General features: G+C 47.2%; 1 protein-coding gene across 1 annotated transcript in view; it reads left to right on the top strand.

The window, feature by feature from the left end:
- Positions 1 to 18,153, top strand: part of STAB2 (stabilin 2) — a 150,877-nt gene that overhangs the window by 107,358 nt on the left and 25,366 nt on the right. The window contains exons 38-47 of the mRNA XM_080935775.1: positions 1,671 to 1,796; positions 2,809 to 2,882; positions 4,684 to 4,755; positions 9,606 to 9,725; positions 11,209 to 11,256; positions 12,772 to 12,855; positions 13,897 to 14,043; positions 14,615 to 14,755; positions 16,262 to 16,321; positions 17,262 to 17,438. Coding sequence (XP_080791901.1) covers positions 1,671 to 1,796; positions 2,809 to 2,882; positions 4,684 to 4,755; positions 9,606 to 9,725; positions 11,209 to 11,256; positions 12,772 to 12,855; positions 13,897 to 14,043; positions 14,615 to 14,755; positions 16,262 to 16,321; positions 17,262 to 17,438 — 1,049 coding nt within the window. The remainder of the gene's footprint in view (positions 1 to 1,670; positions 1,797 to 2,808; positions 2,883 to 4,683; positions 4,756 to 9,605; positions 9,726 to 11,208; positions 11,257 to 12,771; positions 12,856 to 13,896; positions 14,044 to 14,614; positions 14,756 to 16,261; positions 16,322 to 17,261; positions 17,439 to 18,153) is intronic.

Below are 18,153 nucleotides of genomic sequence, written 5' to 3' on the forward strand. Positions count from 1 at the left end.
GCTCACAGGGCCCTTCTCTCTGCTGAACTGTTGACTACTGGTAGACTCTGAGGAAAATGGAAAGACACAAAGGTGGGAGATGGCGGAGAACTGAGGCAGAGGCCTCCCTCACTTGTGTTGGCGCTAACTGGGAAAGTTCTGGAACAAATCGCTAAAGTTCCGATGGGAGTTGGCAGTAGAGAAGTCTGCTGCCTGTGCTGAGGCAGTGCATGGCAAATCTCTGCCCATCTCTACTCTGCCTGTGAGGTGGAAGGCGGGGCTTAGAGCCATCGTACTTCCTCAGCTGTGGGGAAAACACAGGCGACGGGATGCTCTATGTTCCACAAGGCTGAGCGTGTAAAAAGTAAAAGCCCGAGGAGTGACTCTAGGGCCATTTAGGCTGTTTCTTTGTTTTCCTTTTCCACTTTGTTCAATAAACATTTATGAGCTATGATTTATAAACACTAACTGGTCCATTCTGGATCAGCGCAGTCTCATGGCATACAGCAAACACAGGCACATGCACCCACCCGTCCAATCAAAGCCCAGCGCATTTCAGGAAAAAGAAAAAACTGCTCTTGAACTAGCTCGCATTGACCCCACTAACCCCTGTTCCTTTTTGGAAACCCCAGTCTGCTTTCTGCGACATCAGAAAGTCTTCTTTCTAGAATCTCTTCTAGATTCTCGTGTGAACGAAATTATGGAATTATGGGTGCTGGTGTCTGGCCCCTTTCAGCCACCCCTTTTGAGGGTTGAGTTATTGTGATCATGTAGATTAACCTCTGAGGGTTGAGTTATTGCGATTGTGTAGAAAAACCTCTATATCCATTTACCATCTGATTGGTATCTTCAGGCTTTGACTATCATGAATAAAATGTCTATTGGATACTCAGATTATTCTCGTACACCAGAAGCTTTTAGCATAATTTTTCCTCAGTACCTTGTTCTGGGGGCTTAGGCCAAAACTGAGGCACAACAATTAGTTTTCTAGACCATCTTAGCCCAGGAACTTTCAGAGGACGTAGGCTGCCCTGACCCTGGGGTCATGTGTCCCCTGCAGAGAGAAGCACACAGTCTGATCCTCAAAACAGCTGGAAAAGACAGAGTGATTTTTCCCCTTGTTCTCTGTCTTAGTCAGGGTTATTATTGCTGTGTTGAAACATGATCAGAGCAACTTGGGAAGGAAAGGGTTTGTTTGGCATCTGCTTCCATACCAAACTCTTCCTCATTGAGAAAGTCAGGACTGGAACTGAAACAGGACAGGAACCGGAAGGCAGGAGTTGATACAGAGACCATAGAGGGATGCTGCTTACTGGCTTGCTCACATGGCTTGCTCAGCCTGCCTGCTTATAGAACCTAGGACCATGGTGTAGCATGTTTTGACACCAACCACAGTGGCCTGGACCTTCCCCCATCGATCAGAAATCAAGCAAATGCTCAAAAGCCTGGCCTATAGCCTAATCTTATAGAAACATTTTCTAGATTGAGGTCCCCTCCTCTCCAATGACCATAGCTTGTGTCAAGTTGACATAAAACTATTGAGCACACGCTCTGTGTTAAGGAATTAGCCACATTAATCCAATGCATGCTGGAATTGTCCTAAAGCCATTTATCAATGGCTCAGGATTTTTTAAAAAATGTCTCCTTCTGTCTGTTTCTCCTCTGCTCTATGTCATTTACCCCTCGTGCAGCCATCAATGCCTGTGAGATCAGCAACGGAGGATGCTCTGCCAAGGCTGACTGTAAAAGAACCACCCCAGGAAGCCGGGTGTGTGTGTGCAAGGCAGGCTATACCGGCGACGGCATCGTGTGCCTCGGTAGGTGACTGTCCCGTGTCTGTCTGGTGGAAATGGTGTCCTTCAGAGCCCTGTTAAAATGTTGTAGAGTGTGAGCTCTCATGAGGACTGCCGCTGGCATCTTAATTCGGTATGCCTTAGCAAGAAAGCCTACGGGTGTGGCAATGAAGGATGTGCCCACAGAGGCATGAAGGCATGTTGAATGGAAAGAGAGGCCCTTTCCACTTAAAACTTCTAGTGGCAGCTGAAGTTTCGGGGTTTCATTGACTTACAATGTTGCACATCTTTGTACAAATTTCCACAAGGCTGGGGGTGGGGATGGGCGGGAAGGAAAAGATAGCCTGGTCTATATTTCTCTAGTACGAGTTCTCTGGAGAACTGGATGCTGCATTTAGTGTCTTAGCTCTTTGGTCTGTTTCTTGATAGCGTGTCTTTTATTTGGTGGTTGGAGGGGTAATTATTTTTAGATTCTACTTGCTTATTCCCAACCAAAATGTCACAAAAATGATGTCACTTCTGTTGCCAGATGTCACCGATATCAGGTTTACATCTAGTCCTCACTTATGATATGCAGTTTGACCACTAGGCCGAAGTGCCCCCTGAGTTACCCACTATGTAGTCATTGCCCTTCTGCTACTATTAGCAGTCAATGTCTCTAACGCCTAGTAGCCCACTCCTTGGAATGTCCTGACCTGAGCGTCAGTCAGTGAGTGCTCTCCAAGCCAATCTGTGGTGTGATGTTGCAAATGATCCCAACCTCGTCCTCAAGCTGGTTCATTCGTAGCCGAGTAACCCCAAGATCAGCCTTGAGCCCACAGACACTGCCTCTGCTAGAATTGGCCACTGCAGCAGGGAGGCAGTTTTGGGTGACCATCCTTCCCCACTGAGTCACTTCTGCCTCTGAACTTCCAGAATACTGAGTCCCACATGACTCCTGCTGCTCTGGTCAGTTATCCAAGGGGGACTTCCTCAAAATGCCTTGTCACAGAAATAGAGCTGTGGCTTATGACCCACGTTGACTTTTGTTTTAAAGAAATCAACCCATGTCTGGAGAACCATGGCGGCTGTGACAGGCATGCAGAGTGCACGCAGACAGGTCCCAACCAGGTGAGTTGGATTAAGACCCAAGCCTAAGAGAAACAAGGGCAGAGCAGATGTTAGTCCAGCTGCAGCCAGAAATACTGTAGGCGAGATACTGAAAGTACCGGGGAAATCTGGGGGGATAGACAATAAATGGGGGAAGGGAACTAGGAAAGGGACTTTCTAAAGATGGAGTATACACATCTGCAACCCCGTGTGGTCCAAAGAGCATTTAGAAGTTTCACAAAAGCATCCCCCTTTCTTTCAGCTTTCTGATAGCCCAGATCCTCCCAGTTTTCTTTGGCTCCTGACTCTAGAGGACCCTGTACCAAGCCAGAAGCTCACAGTTCAGACTTGTGCCATTAATATGAGAAGGTTGTACAGCTACCTGAGAGCAAGAAGTTTTGGGGAAGTGCTAAAAATAGGAGGACACAATCGTGGGGTGGTGATCATGGAGCAAAGGCATACAGGGAGCAACAGAGGAGCAAAGACCCACACTCTGCCTCCTCAGTATCAGACACATGGTGAACACACAAAATGGCCAGACAGGGCAGTTCATACATCATGATAATAAGTCAGATATCAAAGCCATGTCTCTGAGCCACTTAGGAGACTGCAAGGCCACATCTCTCAGTGGGCAGATCACACAAGTGCCTGAAGTGCCCTAAATTAAAATGTTTAAAAAGTGTGTGTCTGTGTGCACACTTGTGCTCTCATGTGTGCATGTACATGTATGTACATGTGTGTAAGCATTATATTCGTATGGGGGGTTGTATGTGTATGCATGTTCATGTGTGGATGAGCTACATGTATGTGCACATGTGTGTATGTACAGTTCTGTGTGTGCACATAAATATAAATTCTGTGTGTGTACATGTGTGTAAGCATTGTACTCATATGGGGGATTGTATGTAGATGCATGCCCATGTGTGCATGAGCTACATATGTATGCACACGTGTGTGTGGGGGGTTGTATGTGTGCACATGAATATAAATTCTGTGTATGTGTGTACATTCATGTGCCTATACATGTGTGCATGCATTGCACTGTATGCATATGTGTGTTTATGGGTGTGTTTGTGTATGTATTTCTCGAGCACACAAGTGCACATTTAAAATCAGAAAATTTCAGTAGTCTCTGTTGAACTTTTATTCCCATATTTTAGCGTCTCAGTAGAGTCATTATATCTATGAAATGAGGAGCCACCTGTAAGGTTTCTGACCCGAGGGCCTATAGCATTATTCCTGCAGACCTAGAAGGCAGTAGTGGGGAACAGCTCTAAGTACACAGCTTCAGCTGAGAAGACATAGCTAGTGGACCTCTTGGTAAAAGGTTTGGACAGTTGGGACCAATGGTGAGAGAAGAGGAGGGAAACCATGAATAACTGCCCAGGTTGCCCAGGCTAGCCCCACCTGTGGATTTCTAACAAGTGGCCATTAGGCCTATGGGGTCCTGTACCCAACTTCCTCAATCTCCCAGCTGTCTTCCTTGTCTATCGGAAGTGTATGACTACGTGGTTTCCTGTGTTTATTCCTGTGAGACGCAGTCTTCCCCTCCGAATATGGTAGTACTGGTGTCTGACTTCATTCTTGGAGATAAGACAACAACTTCCTTTCCTCTGAACCTCCACCCATCAAAAGATGGTATCCTGGCAACAGAGATGGGTTGTCCATAAGATCTAGTACTCAAGTATGTTAAACTAGGTATTACAAAAAAAAAAAAAAAAAAACAACAAAACACAGCCCCTGTCACGATACCTACTGCAGTCAAATTCCAGCCTGAGACCTGGCCCGACAATTGACCTTTGCCTCCTCTGCTCCTGCACAGGCGACCTGTAACTGCTTGCCGAAGTACACCGGAGATGGGAAGGTCTGCACACTCATCAATGTCTGCTTAACCGTGAGTATGCGTCCAGGCCTGGAGCCTCGGAGCTCCTCCCACCTTCTAGGGAATTCCAGGTGCTCTCCTGTGGAATCTCAGAGCTGATTCTGGGTAATGAGGCTCACTCTTCCTCTTGTGTACCATGGGCATATTGTGGAGAATGGAGAGAACAGTACCCAACCCACAGGCTGCCCCTTTGACTACAAGACTCTGAAGGGACCTAAGTACACAGAGTTGGTGTGGCATTCATCTAATGCAAGTGTCTCAAAGCAAGCTGGATTCGTTTCCTAAAGTATGGGAGGCGCTATAAGGCACTTATGGGTCAACTAACAAGCCTTAGGATCCTGTTCAAAATCTGGTTCCTTAGCCACAGTGACGGGGTATGCTCCCTGAGCTTGTCTTTGTTTATTCTTTATGTACCTAATGGAGAAGAAAGTCAGTTCAAACATGGACAAGCACAAGAAGTTATGCTGTGGAAAAAGGAAACACTGCAGAGACACTTAGCAGAGACACTTAGGTCAACCAGTTGCCAGGAGAGAGACTCGGGGTGGGGTGAAATAGGGGATCGTGGGAGTCCTTAGGGACTGGAAACTACCAAGAAGCAGCAAAGGGGAGCAGGGAGTCCTTAGGACTAGGAATCTACTCAAGAGGAAGCTTCGATGGTGGACACGTCATTGTATAGTCATCGAGACCCACGGCGTACACAGCAGGAGTGGGGCAGCATGCAAGCCGTGGCCTTTAGCACCAGCACATCAGGTGCAGCAAGTCCAAGGCCTTAATGATGGGGGGAGACCAGGGAGTGGCGGTGTCTCTATAGGAAAGTCTGCACTTTCCACTGTTTTCCTGAAGACCTAAAACAGCTCTAAAAGCCAATTAGTTAAACAAACAAGCAGACAAACCCCTACAACATTCATATGAAGGCAACTGCCAATTCTTCCCTTGTCTTTCACACACAACATATATGCACGCATGTACACACCTGAACATATAGCTTCTACTACCCAGACTTGGTATATCTTCCCTGTGTGAGCTACCTTCCATGGTATTAAGGAAAATGTGTCCAAAAGAGCACACATTTTTTTTAAAAGGTCCTACTTGTCTCAGATATGTTATCTTGTAGCAGTAAACACCTAGAAAGATTTCGGGACCCAGGAGCGTGAACTTCATGACCTCTGTACAAACATAACCTCATGGCAATTCTGTTCTGAGCAGCCTGCATCCCTCCCCAATATATATCTACTGCTCCTCCGTGACTTTCGGCTGCAGACCGGCTCCACGCTGTAGCAACCAAACAGGATCTCACTAAGTCTGAAACTGGGTAAACTATTCACTGCTGTCCAACCTACCCCCAGCCATGCCTCCTGTGGAATAAGAGGTTCCCTAAGCTTGACACCCTGACATGTCACCTGTGGGGCACTGTGGTCATCCCGGCCTCTGACAACCTGCATCAAGGTGACATTTACACACGCTGGTGCTTCTTCTCATTCAGTCATTCTGCTGCCCCATGGGACAAGGACTAGTCACCCCCAATTTGCTGATGAAAAGACTCTAGCTGTGAATTATTTCCCAAAGCATCTTAGTTTCACTTCCTGTCGCGTGATAAAAATACCCTTAGCAAAGCAAACTAGGACAAAAGGGGTTTATCTGGGTCACAACTCCATGTCCCAGTCCCCTACTGTCACAGTGGTGTGAGCTTGAGGGAACTGGTTACAAGACACCCACAGCCAAGATCCAAGAGCAGTGAATTAATGCATGTTCTCCTATGTTAGATTGACAGTTCAAACTCGCCATCAGAATAGGGCTGCTGTAAAATGTAACCATAGCTGGGTACAGAAATTTATATATGATTCTCGAGGGCTAAAATCTGAAACCAGTATCAACAAGGATGTTTCTGAAGGCTCTGGGGGCAGAACCCTCCTTTGCCTCTTGCAGCTACTGGTGCTCCAGTATTTCTTGCTGTAGCTGCACACCTCTCTCCATCTCCCCTCTCTCTCTCTCTCTCTCTCTCTCTCTCTCTCTCTCTCTCTCTCTCTCTCTCTCTCTCTCTCTCTTTCTCTCTCTCCACCTCTGTGTCTATCTTCTGTCCTTATCTCAAGACCCTCAATGACATCTATGAAGATGCCTTCCTAAATAAAGTCACAAAAACAAAAAGTGACCTAGATCTTAAGAACCCAGTCTCGTTTGGAATGGGTACAATCTTTCCTGCTTCTGGCTGGCAGGAAAATAAGATCCTTATCTGAGATCACAGAGCTAGTACATGACAAAACCAGAGCCCGCACTCATGTCTGCCTAACCCTGGGCCCTCACTGTGGACCAAGCACCTTGATGTTTTCTGTCTGCACTTCCAGTGGGTGCTGTGAGAACCAAGTGAACTACTGTAGTTAAGCCCTCCCTCTCCAAGCAGCTTCCTTTGTCTCCTTGGTTTGATCTGCTCGGTTCAGGACAACAATGTCTTTTGCATGTAGAGTCCATGAGAGCAATAAAGAAGCTAGGACACAGAAGAGGCTGGGATGCTCTTATGAGAATTCCAGACTCTATTTGTTAGTGGTTCTTCCATGTTGTTTTGGCCAGAAGACGCAGGACACATCTCCCTGGGAGGCCCAGAGGCTATTTGCTGCCTGTTGTTAAAAGATGGTTTCAGCACCAATGTTAGGAAAAGGATGAAGGGGGTGGAAGATATGGCCCATGGAAGTGCAGCAAGGCCTGGGGGCAAGGGAGATGCCTCTGAGGGGCCCATAAACTTCCCCCTGAGGGACGAGTTTATTCAGGTCATGGAGGAGTCAAAATGGTAGTAGAGGCAGAGAGAGAGAGAGAAGAGAGGAATAGAGGAATAGAGGAGTAGAGGCCAGCCATGAGCACATGGAGGGAGAAGAGGGAAGGGAAGGGGAAGAGGAGGGTGGAGAGCAAGAGAACAAGAGCACAAGAGAAGCAAGAGAGAGAGGAGGGGGCAAGCAGCCCCTTTTATAGTGTCAGGTCACTGGGGCGGAGCATACCTGGCTATTGCCAGGTAACTGAGGGGTGGGGTATCCCTGGCTATTGCCAGGTAACTGAGGGGTGGGGTATCCCTGGCTATTGCCAGGTAACTGAGGGGTGGAGTATGCCTGGCTGTTGTTAGGTAACTGAGGGGTGGGGCTTATATACTGCCCTCTTGTAAGGGTATGTTTAGGAATTAGCTCTCAATTCCAAATTCATTAAGGACAAGACAGGGACCGCAGCAGGAAGATGGAAGATGTTGTGCCTCTCGAATGAGTACTGTCTCCAGTGCCTCACAATCCTATTGCTCTGAGCAATACCATCCAGTGTTGGCTGTGTAAGAACAACAGAAATTTTAATGTATATGTTTCCAATTTTTGAATGATGGTAACCACTCAAAGGAAAAAGCAAAAACTCTTTACACATCGGAATACACAAACAAAATAGTTTCGGAGCTGCCCAAGAATCATGCATTTTCTACCCAAGTCCTACCACCAAGAGCCAGGTGATAGGTCCATCTGTGAGGAGTTCCAGGACAACCATCTCTGTCCCTATTGTGCTGCTACAACAGAATCCTCAAGACTGGTACCTGAACAGAAATTTAATTCTCATACTCTGGAAGCCAAGGTCAAGATGCCAGCTTGGGGTGCAGGCTTTCTTGGTGTGTCATAACAGGGCTGAGTGAGCAAAAGTAAAGGAAAGCGAGGGAGAGGAAGGTGGGGGAGGGGAAGGAGAGGGAGGGTGATAGGGAGGGAGAGGGAGGGAGGAAGAGAGAGGGGTGAGGGGAGGGAGAAGGGGAGGAGGGAGAGAGGGAGAGAGAAGGGGAGGGAGGAAGCAAAGGAGGGAGAGAGAGAGGGAGGGAGGGAGTGGAGTGGGGAGAAAGAGATGAACTTCCACAAGAGGGGAATAAGGCTCCAAGAGGCACAGAGTGCTAGGACTGATGCCAGCTTCAAGAGTAGAGAACACTTTGTGAGGACCGGAAGGAATGGGTATGTGGTCAGAGAACAGGTATCCAGAATTACTCAGAGCAAGTGACCTCATGGTGGGGGAGGGGATTAAATGGGGCTTCTAGACGTCTGGAGTGGACAGAGATCAAGAGGGCTGTGACAAGACTGGACTCTTCTGTGTGGCCTTGGAGTATGCTGGGTATTGCAGCTATCAAAGTTCAGGGTCATTGTTGTTTTTCTAAAAAGCAAATAGTTTGTCTTCTTGGGGTAGGATTGTGGGATGCTGACAACCATTTTACTCAGTCCATATTTTGGAATAGAGTCCAGGGGACAGGAAGATTTCACAGCGTGCATTGAGCCTGTCTGATGGCTCCCTCTGTTTCTCTCAGGATCTGTTTTCCTTCCTCAGTGGAACAGCTCTGGAACAGAGGCTCTGGAGATACAGCAGTGGAGGCTCACTTCAGCTGTCTTGTATTTTAGCCTGCTCTTCCACAGCTCATGAGCTTTTGGCACTAGAGTTCCATTTCTACTGGCTGGCTTTCTGTCATCCTTCCTCTGACATGAGGGGTACTGATTCATAGAGAGCTAGAGATCTGGTTATCCGAACCTGCTGTCTCCTGACAGAAGGCTACGTAAATAATCACCAACAACCAAGGGGCTAGAAGGCAAGACCAGGAAAGATCAGGAAGACTGGTCAAAGTTGGAAAGTAAAACAAAACGTGTGTGCATTCATGTGCATGTGTGCACGTGTGCATGTGTGTATGTGTGCATGTATGCACGTGTGCATGCGTGTCACTAGGGATTTAGCCCAACCTTTGCACATGACAGACAAGTGTTGTACCACTGAACTATAATATTCAATAAATCTCAGTACAAGGCTGCTTAGCAAAATTGGCAAACTTGCTGATCTGACCAAACCCCTTCTCCACCTCTCGGCAATTTTACCAGGGTAACGGCGGCTGCAGTCCAAATGCCTTCTGCAACCACACTGAACAAGACGAAAGGTTATGTACCTGCAAGCCAAACTACACGGGTGACGGGATCGTCTGCAGAGGCAGCATCTACGGGGTAATGACCTGTCTCCGGGAAGTCAGCTCCACTTCCCAAACTGCTCACTGTCCCAGTGGCCTGGAAGCCCCCAGGGAAATTTCTATGGCCTGGGGAGAGTGTCACACTTAAGACTGACCTAGCTCTGGAGTCAGAAACGTCTGGGTTTGGAACTGAGCTCTGCCCAGGAGTAGCACTGTGATGTGGAGCAATGTCACTTTTCCTCCTTGGTATTTTTTATAACATATTTTTTATTTATTATTGGGGGGGTGCTGAACATTGGTAAACATGTTTGGAATTCAGAGGACACTTTTATGGAGTCAATTCTCTCATTTACATGGGTTCAGGGGATCAGACCCAGGTCTCCAGGCTTCCTGGGACAAGGGCTTGGCCCGATGAGGCATCCCCCCCTTATCTGATGTCATTTTCCTATGCGTCACTCTGGTTCTGGAAAAGAAAATGATAAGAACACCAACTCTATCAAATTATTACAGAATTTAGTGTTGTATGGATGTCAGGAGCACAGCACATGCAGGAATGACAAAGTACTGTCGTGCTTTGGGTTGGCATGTGAAGACATGAATATGGTATGCGTGGTTACGGAATGACGTGACTGTGGGTCATGTATGAGATGTAATATGAGTATGGTGTATGGTGTGTGGTGCGGCGTGTGTATTCAGAGCATGGTGACTATATATGACATACTATGTGTGGCATGGTGTGTTTGTAGCATTAATATATGTGTGGTATATCATGTGGTAGGCAGTGAATCTTATGAGTAGTGTATATGGCATATGTGTGATGTCTGTATATGTGGAATATGGAGTGTGTTTGTGTGTGTGGTATATGGGGAGGTGTGGGGTGTGGGGTGTATGGGGGATGTAGTATATGGGGAGATGGGGGTGTAGGGGTGTGGGAGAGTATAGTATATGCGAAAGTGTGATGTGTGTGTGTGTGTGTGTGTGTGTGTGTTTGTGTGTGTGGTATATGGGGAGGTGTGGGGTATGGGGTGTATGGAGGATGTAGTATATGGGGAGATGTGGGGTGGGGTGTGGGAGAGTGTAGTATATGGGAAAGTATGACGTGTGAGGTGTGTATGTGTGTGGTATGTGTGTGCATGTGTACACTTGTGCCTACACTGCAGATAGAGGAAGAGGTGATATGATGCTTTCTGATTTCTATATATTATAAACACTCAGAAAATAAAGATAGAACAAAGCATTCTTGTCAGGGAGGCCAGTTCTGCCACAAACAATACTTGACCTTTACAAGATTTCAACTAGATTTGGTACGTTTTGTAAAGCTTTGAGCACCATTCAGATGCTTGTGACGTCCTGTGGGCTCAGTGTGCCTCTCGGTCATTCTGAGCATCAACTGCAAGCCCCTCAGGGAGGCAAGAGGAACACTATCCTGGCTTTCCTACAGACAGGTTGTCCCAGCACAACTCTATTCCTGCGTGTAATTCACAGTAGAAATGTTGACATCTTATGGTCCTTGTTTGCAGGAACTTCCTAAGAACCCCTCAACGTCCCAGTATTTCTTCCAGTTGCAGGTAAGAAAGTGTGTGTCTGCTTCTAAAGTGTGTGCCAGACCCTGCATTCAGTCCCCACCACCAAAATGTGTGTGTGTGCGTGTGTATGTGTGTGTGTGAAACTGTGTATTTGTGTGTATGTATATTGAGCTATATGTGTGTGTATACATACATATGTGAACATGCCATGTTGCCAGCAAGATATTAGATAAAGTTGTGGCTTCCATAGTCAGGGAGGGCAGAAGAAAGTTTGGAACTGGGGTTTACTGTGCCAGCCCAACTGTTGGCCGTTTGTGAACTCTGTCTCTCTGTAATCACACTGGTTAAGGTTTGTGACTCTCATCACATCCAGACTGTGGAAGGGCACAGTGAAAATACAACAGGGGGTTAAGGAGCACATCCTAATAGGGCTTTTACCATGAGTGGGGCTTGATCTGTGTGAGTGACTGAGGACTAGGTGCCATGAAATCTAGTATGTGTCCTCTGAGAAATCACGCCATGCAACAGATCTGATTAAAGGAGATTTTTTGGGGGGAAGGTGGGGAGTGAGGACGTGGTGAAGGGGTAGAGGCAGGCAGATGTGAGCAGAGCCAGGATGTCAGAGAAAGAGGGGACAGAGGACAGAAATGGAGAGGTGGAGATGGGACAGGAACATGTGGCAACAGAGAGAGAGAAGTGGGGTGGTGGACAGTCCTTTTATATGCTGTCTGGTGGATAGGAAGCAGAGAACACAGGCTAGGCATACCAGAAGGAGCAAGACAAGATACACCTCCCAGGAAAGCTCTCTTGTTCAGCCCATCCTCACCTCCCATCTTTCATCGCCAGCATGTGATGAATCCCTGGAGGACGTAACATATCCATTAGGTCAGACCTCAGAGTCTCCTCTGTCTATGAGAAAGGCCTCTTAGGCACACTCAGATGTATGCTTCTCAATCTCCTGGGTGCTTCTTAGCCCAACTAAATTGACAGGCACGATTAAGTCTCTCAGTGGGATGGCTAGGTAGGAGAAAGCATGCTGACACTCTGGGGATCCTCCACATAAATCCTAGATGCAGTGAAGAATAAAACAGAAGAAGCAAAACCATAGCAGCCCTACAACCATGGAAGACAAGAAGATAGCTGGAGGCTAACTTATGGTTGTTATGGTTATATGATTATCACAGGATACGGACAGTCATGTCGAAAGGAGAGGCAGGAGTCATCTTTGATTGGTTGCTATAGTCATGTGACTATCACAGGATATACAGTCACATGGGGAAGAGAGGCCTGAGTCATCTTTGATGGGGGCTATAAAAGAGTGATCTTGGCACTCTGATTTCAAAGCCATTAATGCAATAGCCACATGTTAATTTTATAATTAGAAAAGATATACATAATTTTGATGGCATAGAATCTGGGTTTACTTTGAGTCTGAGACCAAAAAAAAAAACACTGACTCTGGCCTATCTTTGAGCTTCGGCCTGTGTCTGTGAGCGAGGAAAGCTGCTATGCTTGTCTATGAAAGAGTGACATATGGCCCCATGTTCCTTCCTGCAGGAGCATGCTGTGCGAGAGCTTGCTGGACCTGGCCCCTTCACTGTGTTTGCGCCTTCATCTGACTCCTTCAATAAGGAGCCCAGGGTGAGCAGGAATGGGGACTGCAGAAAGGCTTAGAGGAAGGAATGACCTTAGAAGCCACCAGTGATGCTGTGGACGAGAGATTTAGGCCCAGGTAGAGCTGACCAGCAATAGAATGGGTTGCTTGTCTATGTGAAGACCCTGCCAGGGAAAGCATTTGGGCTTGGGGTACCACTAGCCAGAGACTTTTTGAAGACACGCCTAAACAGAGGTGGGATTGGAGAAGTCTCAAGCAATCAAGTGATCAAAACTCGCTATAGACTGGGGGGGGGGGGAATGTAGAGCAGATGCTGAGCTGAGGGAACTTAAATAGGTTCTTGACTTGCAGGATTTTATGCTTTATCAGTCATCGTGTCCCTATGTCATATTGCCTATAAATGTATTGATAACTATACCTATTTTGATAAGTGCTCTCGGAATTGGGCCTGGCCTCCATGTATTTGGCTTATTCTCAGTCATATGTGTAGCTGAGTGTCATCCCCATTTTACAGTAGAGACCACTGAGGAAAGTAACTTTGCCAAAGTCCCATTGCTGGAAGGTGTTTGAGGAAGGATTTGTTCTTAGCCACTCTGCACACGCCCCTTTCTCTGAGTTTATATTTTGGGTACCAACAAATCAAAGACACAAGAATAGTGTTTGAAATCATTTGACCTTTGGTTATTTTACCTTAAAGCCTCAAAGGAGTTAAACTGTGTTCCCTGGACTTTTTATTACAGTGACTTCATAATTATCTTCTTTGTATCTTGAACCCAAGTAGAAACGTATCAGAGTATCTTCCAGTGATTTCTAGGAAGAGCCTTCCTATGGTTTCTCCCAGCATGTCTCCCAAGAAAAGTCTCTGCAGAGCATTGTAGGACACTGTTGTCCTTCAAGCTGTGCTGTGACAAACTGAGCTAGAGGCACCTTGAGACTCCTCCAACCTACAGTTCCCATTGCCTTTCCTGACCAGACTCCCTGTGGCCCCAACACAAACCAAGCCTGGCACTAGCTTCTCAGAGTGACAGGCTCCTGCCTCTGGCCAACCTCCCTGGCCTCTCTTCCAGATTAAAGACTGGGACCAACAGGGCCTCATGTCCCAGGTTCTTCGGTATCACGTGGTGGCCTGCCAGCAGCTGCTGCTGGAAAACCTAAAAGTGTCCACAAATGCCACAACCCTCCAAGGAGAGCCAATTTCCATCTCTGTCTCTCAGGTAAGAGCAGCCTTCCTTTCCCCAGCAGCTCACCACACCGGGAGTTCTCTTCTGCATGTAGGGCAGTGCTGATTCAGTCTGCCCGGCAGCCCCAAATGTGAATACCACCTCTGTCCCCAATTTCCAAATATGGAAGCTGAACCCAAAGAGGTTAAATAACTTGTCCAAAGTCACATAGCAAAAGGCAGTTGAGTTGAAATTCGACTCAGAGGCAAGGCAGCTACAGACAGCACAGGAGGAGTGGAGAGACGGGTGCTATCAAGGACACACTGATGGGAAGCCAACCATGAGCTGTTTATTCTGTGAGCTTTCAGAATTGTGCTGAAATAAGCAGCCAGCCAGTCGCCTGGTTTGATACTGTTTGCTGCTGACCTCACGGGTGAAGACTGCATTCTCACGCTTCTTTCCCTTTAGGATCATAATAAATGGTGTGCTTAAGTCACATGGGCCTTCAAGCTCTGCCCTTGGAGTGCCCAGCTTTCCCTGCTCCTCAGGGAAGGGTTACCTCTGCAGAGAAGGACTCTGGCGTTTCTCTGTGTTCATGTCTTTCGCTGGTCTCCATTGTCTTCAGGATACTGTGCTCATAAACAACAAGGCGAAGGTCCTGTCCAGTGACATCATCAGCAACAATGGAGTCATCCACATCATAGACAAGTTGTTGTCTCCCCAGAACTTGCTTATCACCCCCAAAGATGCCACCGGCAGGGTTCTGGTAGGTAACTCATTGTCAATCTCCAGCACGTGATGTCTGTGTCATTTATCCTTCATCTGACATCTGGTTGGAGGCACGACCTGGAAACATCGTGATCCCGTTGCTTCAAGCTTAGTGTACATAAGCAGGCAAAGATGGCTTTAACTCTGTACCTGGATTCTAGCAGGGCGGGGGCGGGGCAGGCAGTGATGTGTATCACGGCCCAGCTGCTCAGCACATTCAAGTTTGAGGATCATTTTAACCCAGGAGTTTCATGCCAGCCTTGCCAATATAGTAAAACCCTATCTCCTAACAAAAGTTTATAAATGAATGAAGGGAAAGGTGTCTTATATAGATTTGGAGAAGGACGGAGGCAGGGAAGGGAAGGGAAAGTGGATAATTAGATCTCACTGAACTAAGCCAGGAGTGAACCTGCTTCTTACTGGACAGAAAGAGAAGCCTTAACTATTTCTTCACTCCTTTGTTTCTTCTCTTCATACTGGGCATTAGGCCCAGGGCCTTGTACATAGTGGACAGATGCCTTCCTCCTGAGCTATAAAGTCAGCCTTTCTTTTGTTTTCTGTTTTGAGACAGGGTCTTGCTAATTTGCTTAGGCTGGTCTTAACTCTGCAGCTCAGACAGGCCTCCAACTTGTCATTCTCCTGCCTCAGACACTCAAGTAGCTAGGATCACAGGCCTCACTCAGCCACCCAGCCCGCCGGGTTTTAGTTGTTTTAATAACCTTGTCTTGGTTATTAGTGCCGGCCATTCTCCTTCACCGTGGGTGGGAGAACCTACTAAACCTCACTTACAGAAAGGAGTAAGCTAGTCTGGATGTGACTGAGTGAGTCCTTTGGATGCCACAGTCTAATGTCAGCGCTGCACAGGTGAGAACAGAGCAAACTAGGAAGTCCTGAAATGAAGGACCTCTAACCTTACCCAAGGGTCATTCTGATTGTCACAGCCTCCCTCCCTCCCGAGGAGGGCACCAGAGACGAAACTGCTCACGTCCACCCACACCATGCCCCAGGGGACAATGTCATGGAGCTCCTGCTCACCAACAGATCTGGGTTTGGTTGGCCCTGCTTTGGCCATGGGTTTCTAGCTGCAAGGGAGTATGGGAAATGTTGTGTCCAGCTTTCTAACCTCTGTAATATGGCAAAATATGGGCAGAAGAAAGCTGCTATCTAGCTGAGGAGCCAATGGGTAGCTCCTGCTGTGTGAGCAGTTGGGTTGTGTTAAAGTACTGGTAAACCGTCTAAAGGGGACGTGTTCAGCCTACAGATATGTCCAAAGATGGCCATAAATGTGTCCCAACACAAAATATCAAACTTACTTACAATACTAGATTTGTTTTGTCTCTTGAGTGAAATAACCACCTCAGGAAGGTGCCACCCCCGAATCATGGAGAATGTAGCATCTGTCTTTCCCTGCACAGTCTCAAGAGTAAACTTTGTAGATAGCAATGTTAGATGGTTGTCCACACTTAAAGGATGAAAGGTTTGATGTCCTTTCTTACCTTTGCAGCAAAATCTTACTACAGTGGCAGTAAAGCACGGATACACCAAGTTCAGCAGACTGATAGAGGTAACACACTAAGGGGGACGAGGGGTTGGCAACAGCCCATCGGAGACTGTGCTTTGTTGGGTTTGCTTGTGTTTCTATCTGCCAGAGGCACACCCACACTGACCAGCCCCCAGAGAGCTCTGAGAACCTTGGTTCCCCACAAAGTACACTCCATAACAGGTCTTCCAATTGTATAAAGATCTAAGTCTCAGACTCTAGAGAGCTGGTTAGAAATGGTGGTTCCGACATGTTCAAACTGAGACTCTTGAGGATTCATGAGGCAAGAGGAAAGAACCAGCTCCTAGAAGTTGCCCTCTGACCTCCACACACAGCCTTTAATTTAGACAAAATATAGACAAATAAACATAACAAATGCCTATTAAATGAGACTATCTTTGTCTACCACACCATCTCCAAAACTCCGAAGTCACCCTGTGCCAGTTCAACAGGGTCTGGTTTTAGAATAAACTGGGAAGTCTTTCAGTGAAGGTCATAAAGCCTACCACACAGGGGACAAAAACCATACGATGTAAGGCTCAAAATGACTTCTGTTCATCTTGCCAGTTCTTTGGGATACAGTCTTTCTAGAAACCTTATAAGTAAACATACATATCTCAATGCACTAGAGAGTTGGTTTTTTTAATAAAATGTGAGAAAAAAATAAAAGCAGTCATGGCGTTAAAATATTTGAACAGAAGTGGTATCAAAAATAAAATATTTATTGAAATTTACTTTCCTACTGGCAGAAGCCTAGAGTGTGACTTTCTGGCTTGCCTTCTAAGGAATTGGGGTTCAGGGTGGTTGGGGTGCCGTGCTCTATCTTCTGGCCATGTGCTCTGGAACCTTCAGAGCCTGACACGCCACTGTACAGGTCACGGAGAGACTGGCTCATAGATCAGGGAGGGACCTTTCTGCACAGCGCATGCTCACGGCAGCCAGAGGATGGCACCCTATGTTTCAGAACTCAGGCTTGCTGAGAGTCATCACTAACCCCATGCACACTCCAGTCACTCTCTTCTGGCCTACGGACAAAGCCCTCGAAGCCTTGCCTCTGGAGCAGCAGGACTTCCTGTTCAATGAAGACAACAAGGACAAGCTAATGACATACCTGAAGTTCCACGTGATCCGAGACGCCATGGTAAGCTTTGACATGTCCCACAGAAAGATACCGTCTGGCACCCAGGCACCTACATTCCACCATGTGTCCCTATCTTAGTTAGGCTTGTGACCATGGAAGCTCTGAGAAAACACCGAGTTGGGGCTGGCTTATGGTTTTAGCGGTTCAGTCCATTATCATCATGGCGGGAAGCATGGCAGTGTGCAGGCAGACATGGTGCTAAAGAGGGAGCTGAGAGTTCTACATCTTGATCTTCAAGCAGCAGAAGGAGACTGTGTCCCACACCGGGCATAGGTTGAACATCAAAGACCTCAAATCCCTCCCCCAAAGTGACACACTTTCTCTAACAAGGCTATACCTTCTATGGGCCAAGATTTCAAACACATGAGTCTATGGGGCCACACCTATTCAAACCACCACGTTCCCTGCATCCATGGGAAGGAGGGAAGCTTCACCCTCTCTGCCCATCGTACCTCCCCTGATCGCTGTGCTTCATTGCTCACTGCAGTACCTGGTCTGGTTCTGTTGTCCAGACCAACACCCCAGTACCCAAGAGTACCCATTCCCTCTTGACCTGTGAACTGCCTGGCCACATTACCATTTCACAGAATGGCAGCCGACAAAGGTCCCCCAAGCTTTTCCAGGTGGTCTCTACTACTCCTGATTCCAGCATCCCTACGCAAATGACTGATTCCCCTTAATGCAGTCAGCCATCACCCCCGAAACTAGTCAGCTG

The sequence above is a fragment of the Micromys minutus genome (assembly GCF_963924665.1).
Source record: "Micromys minutus genome assembly, chromosome: 22".
Lineage (NCBI taxonomy): Eukaryota > Metazoa > Chordata > Mammalia > Rodentia > Muridae > Micromys > Micromys minutus.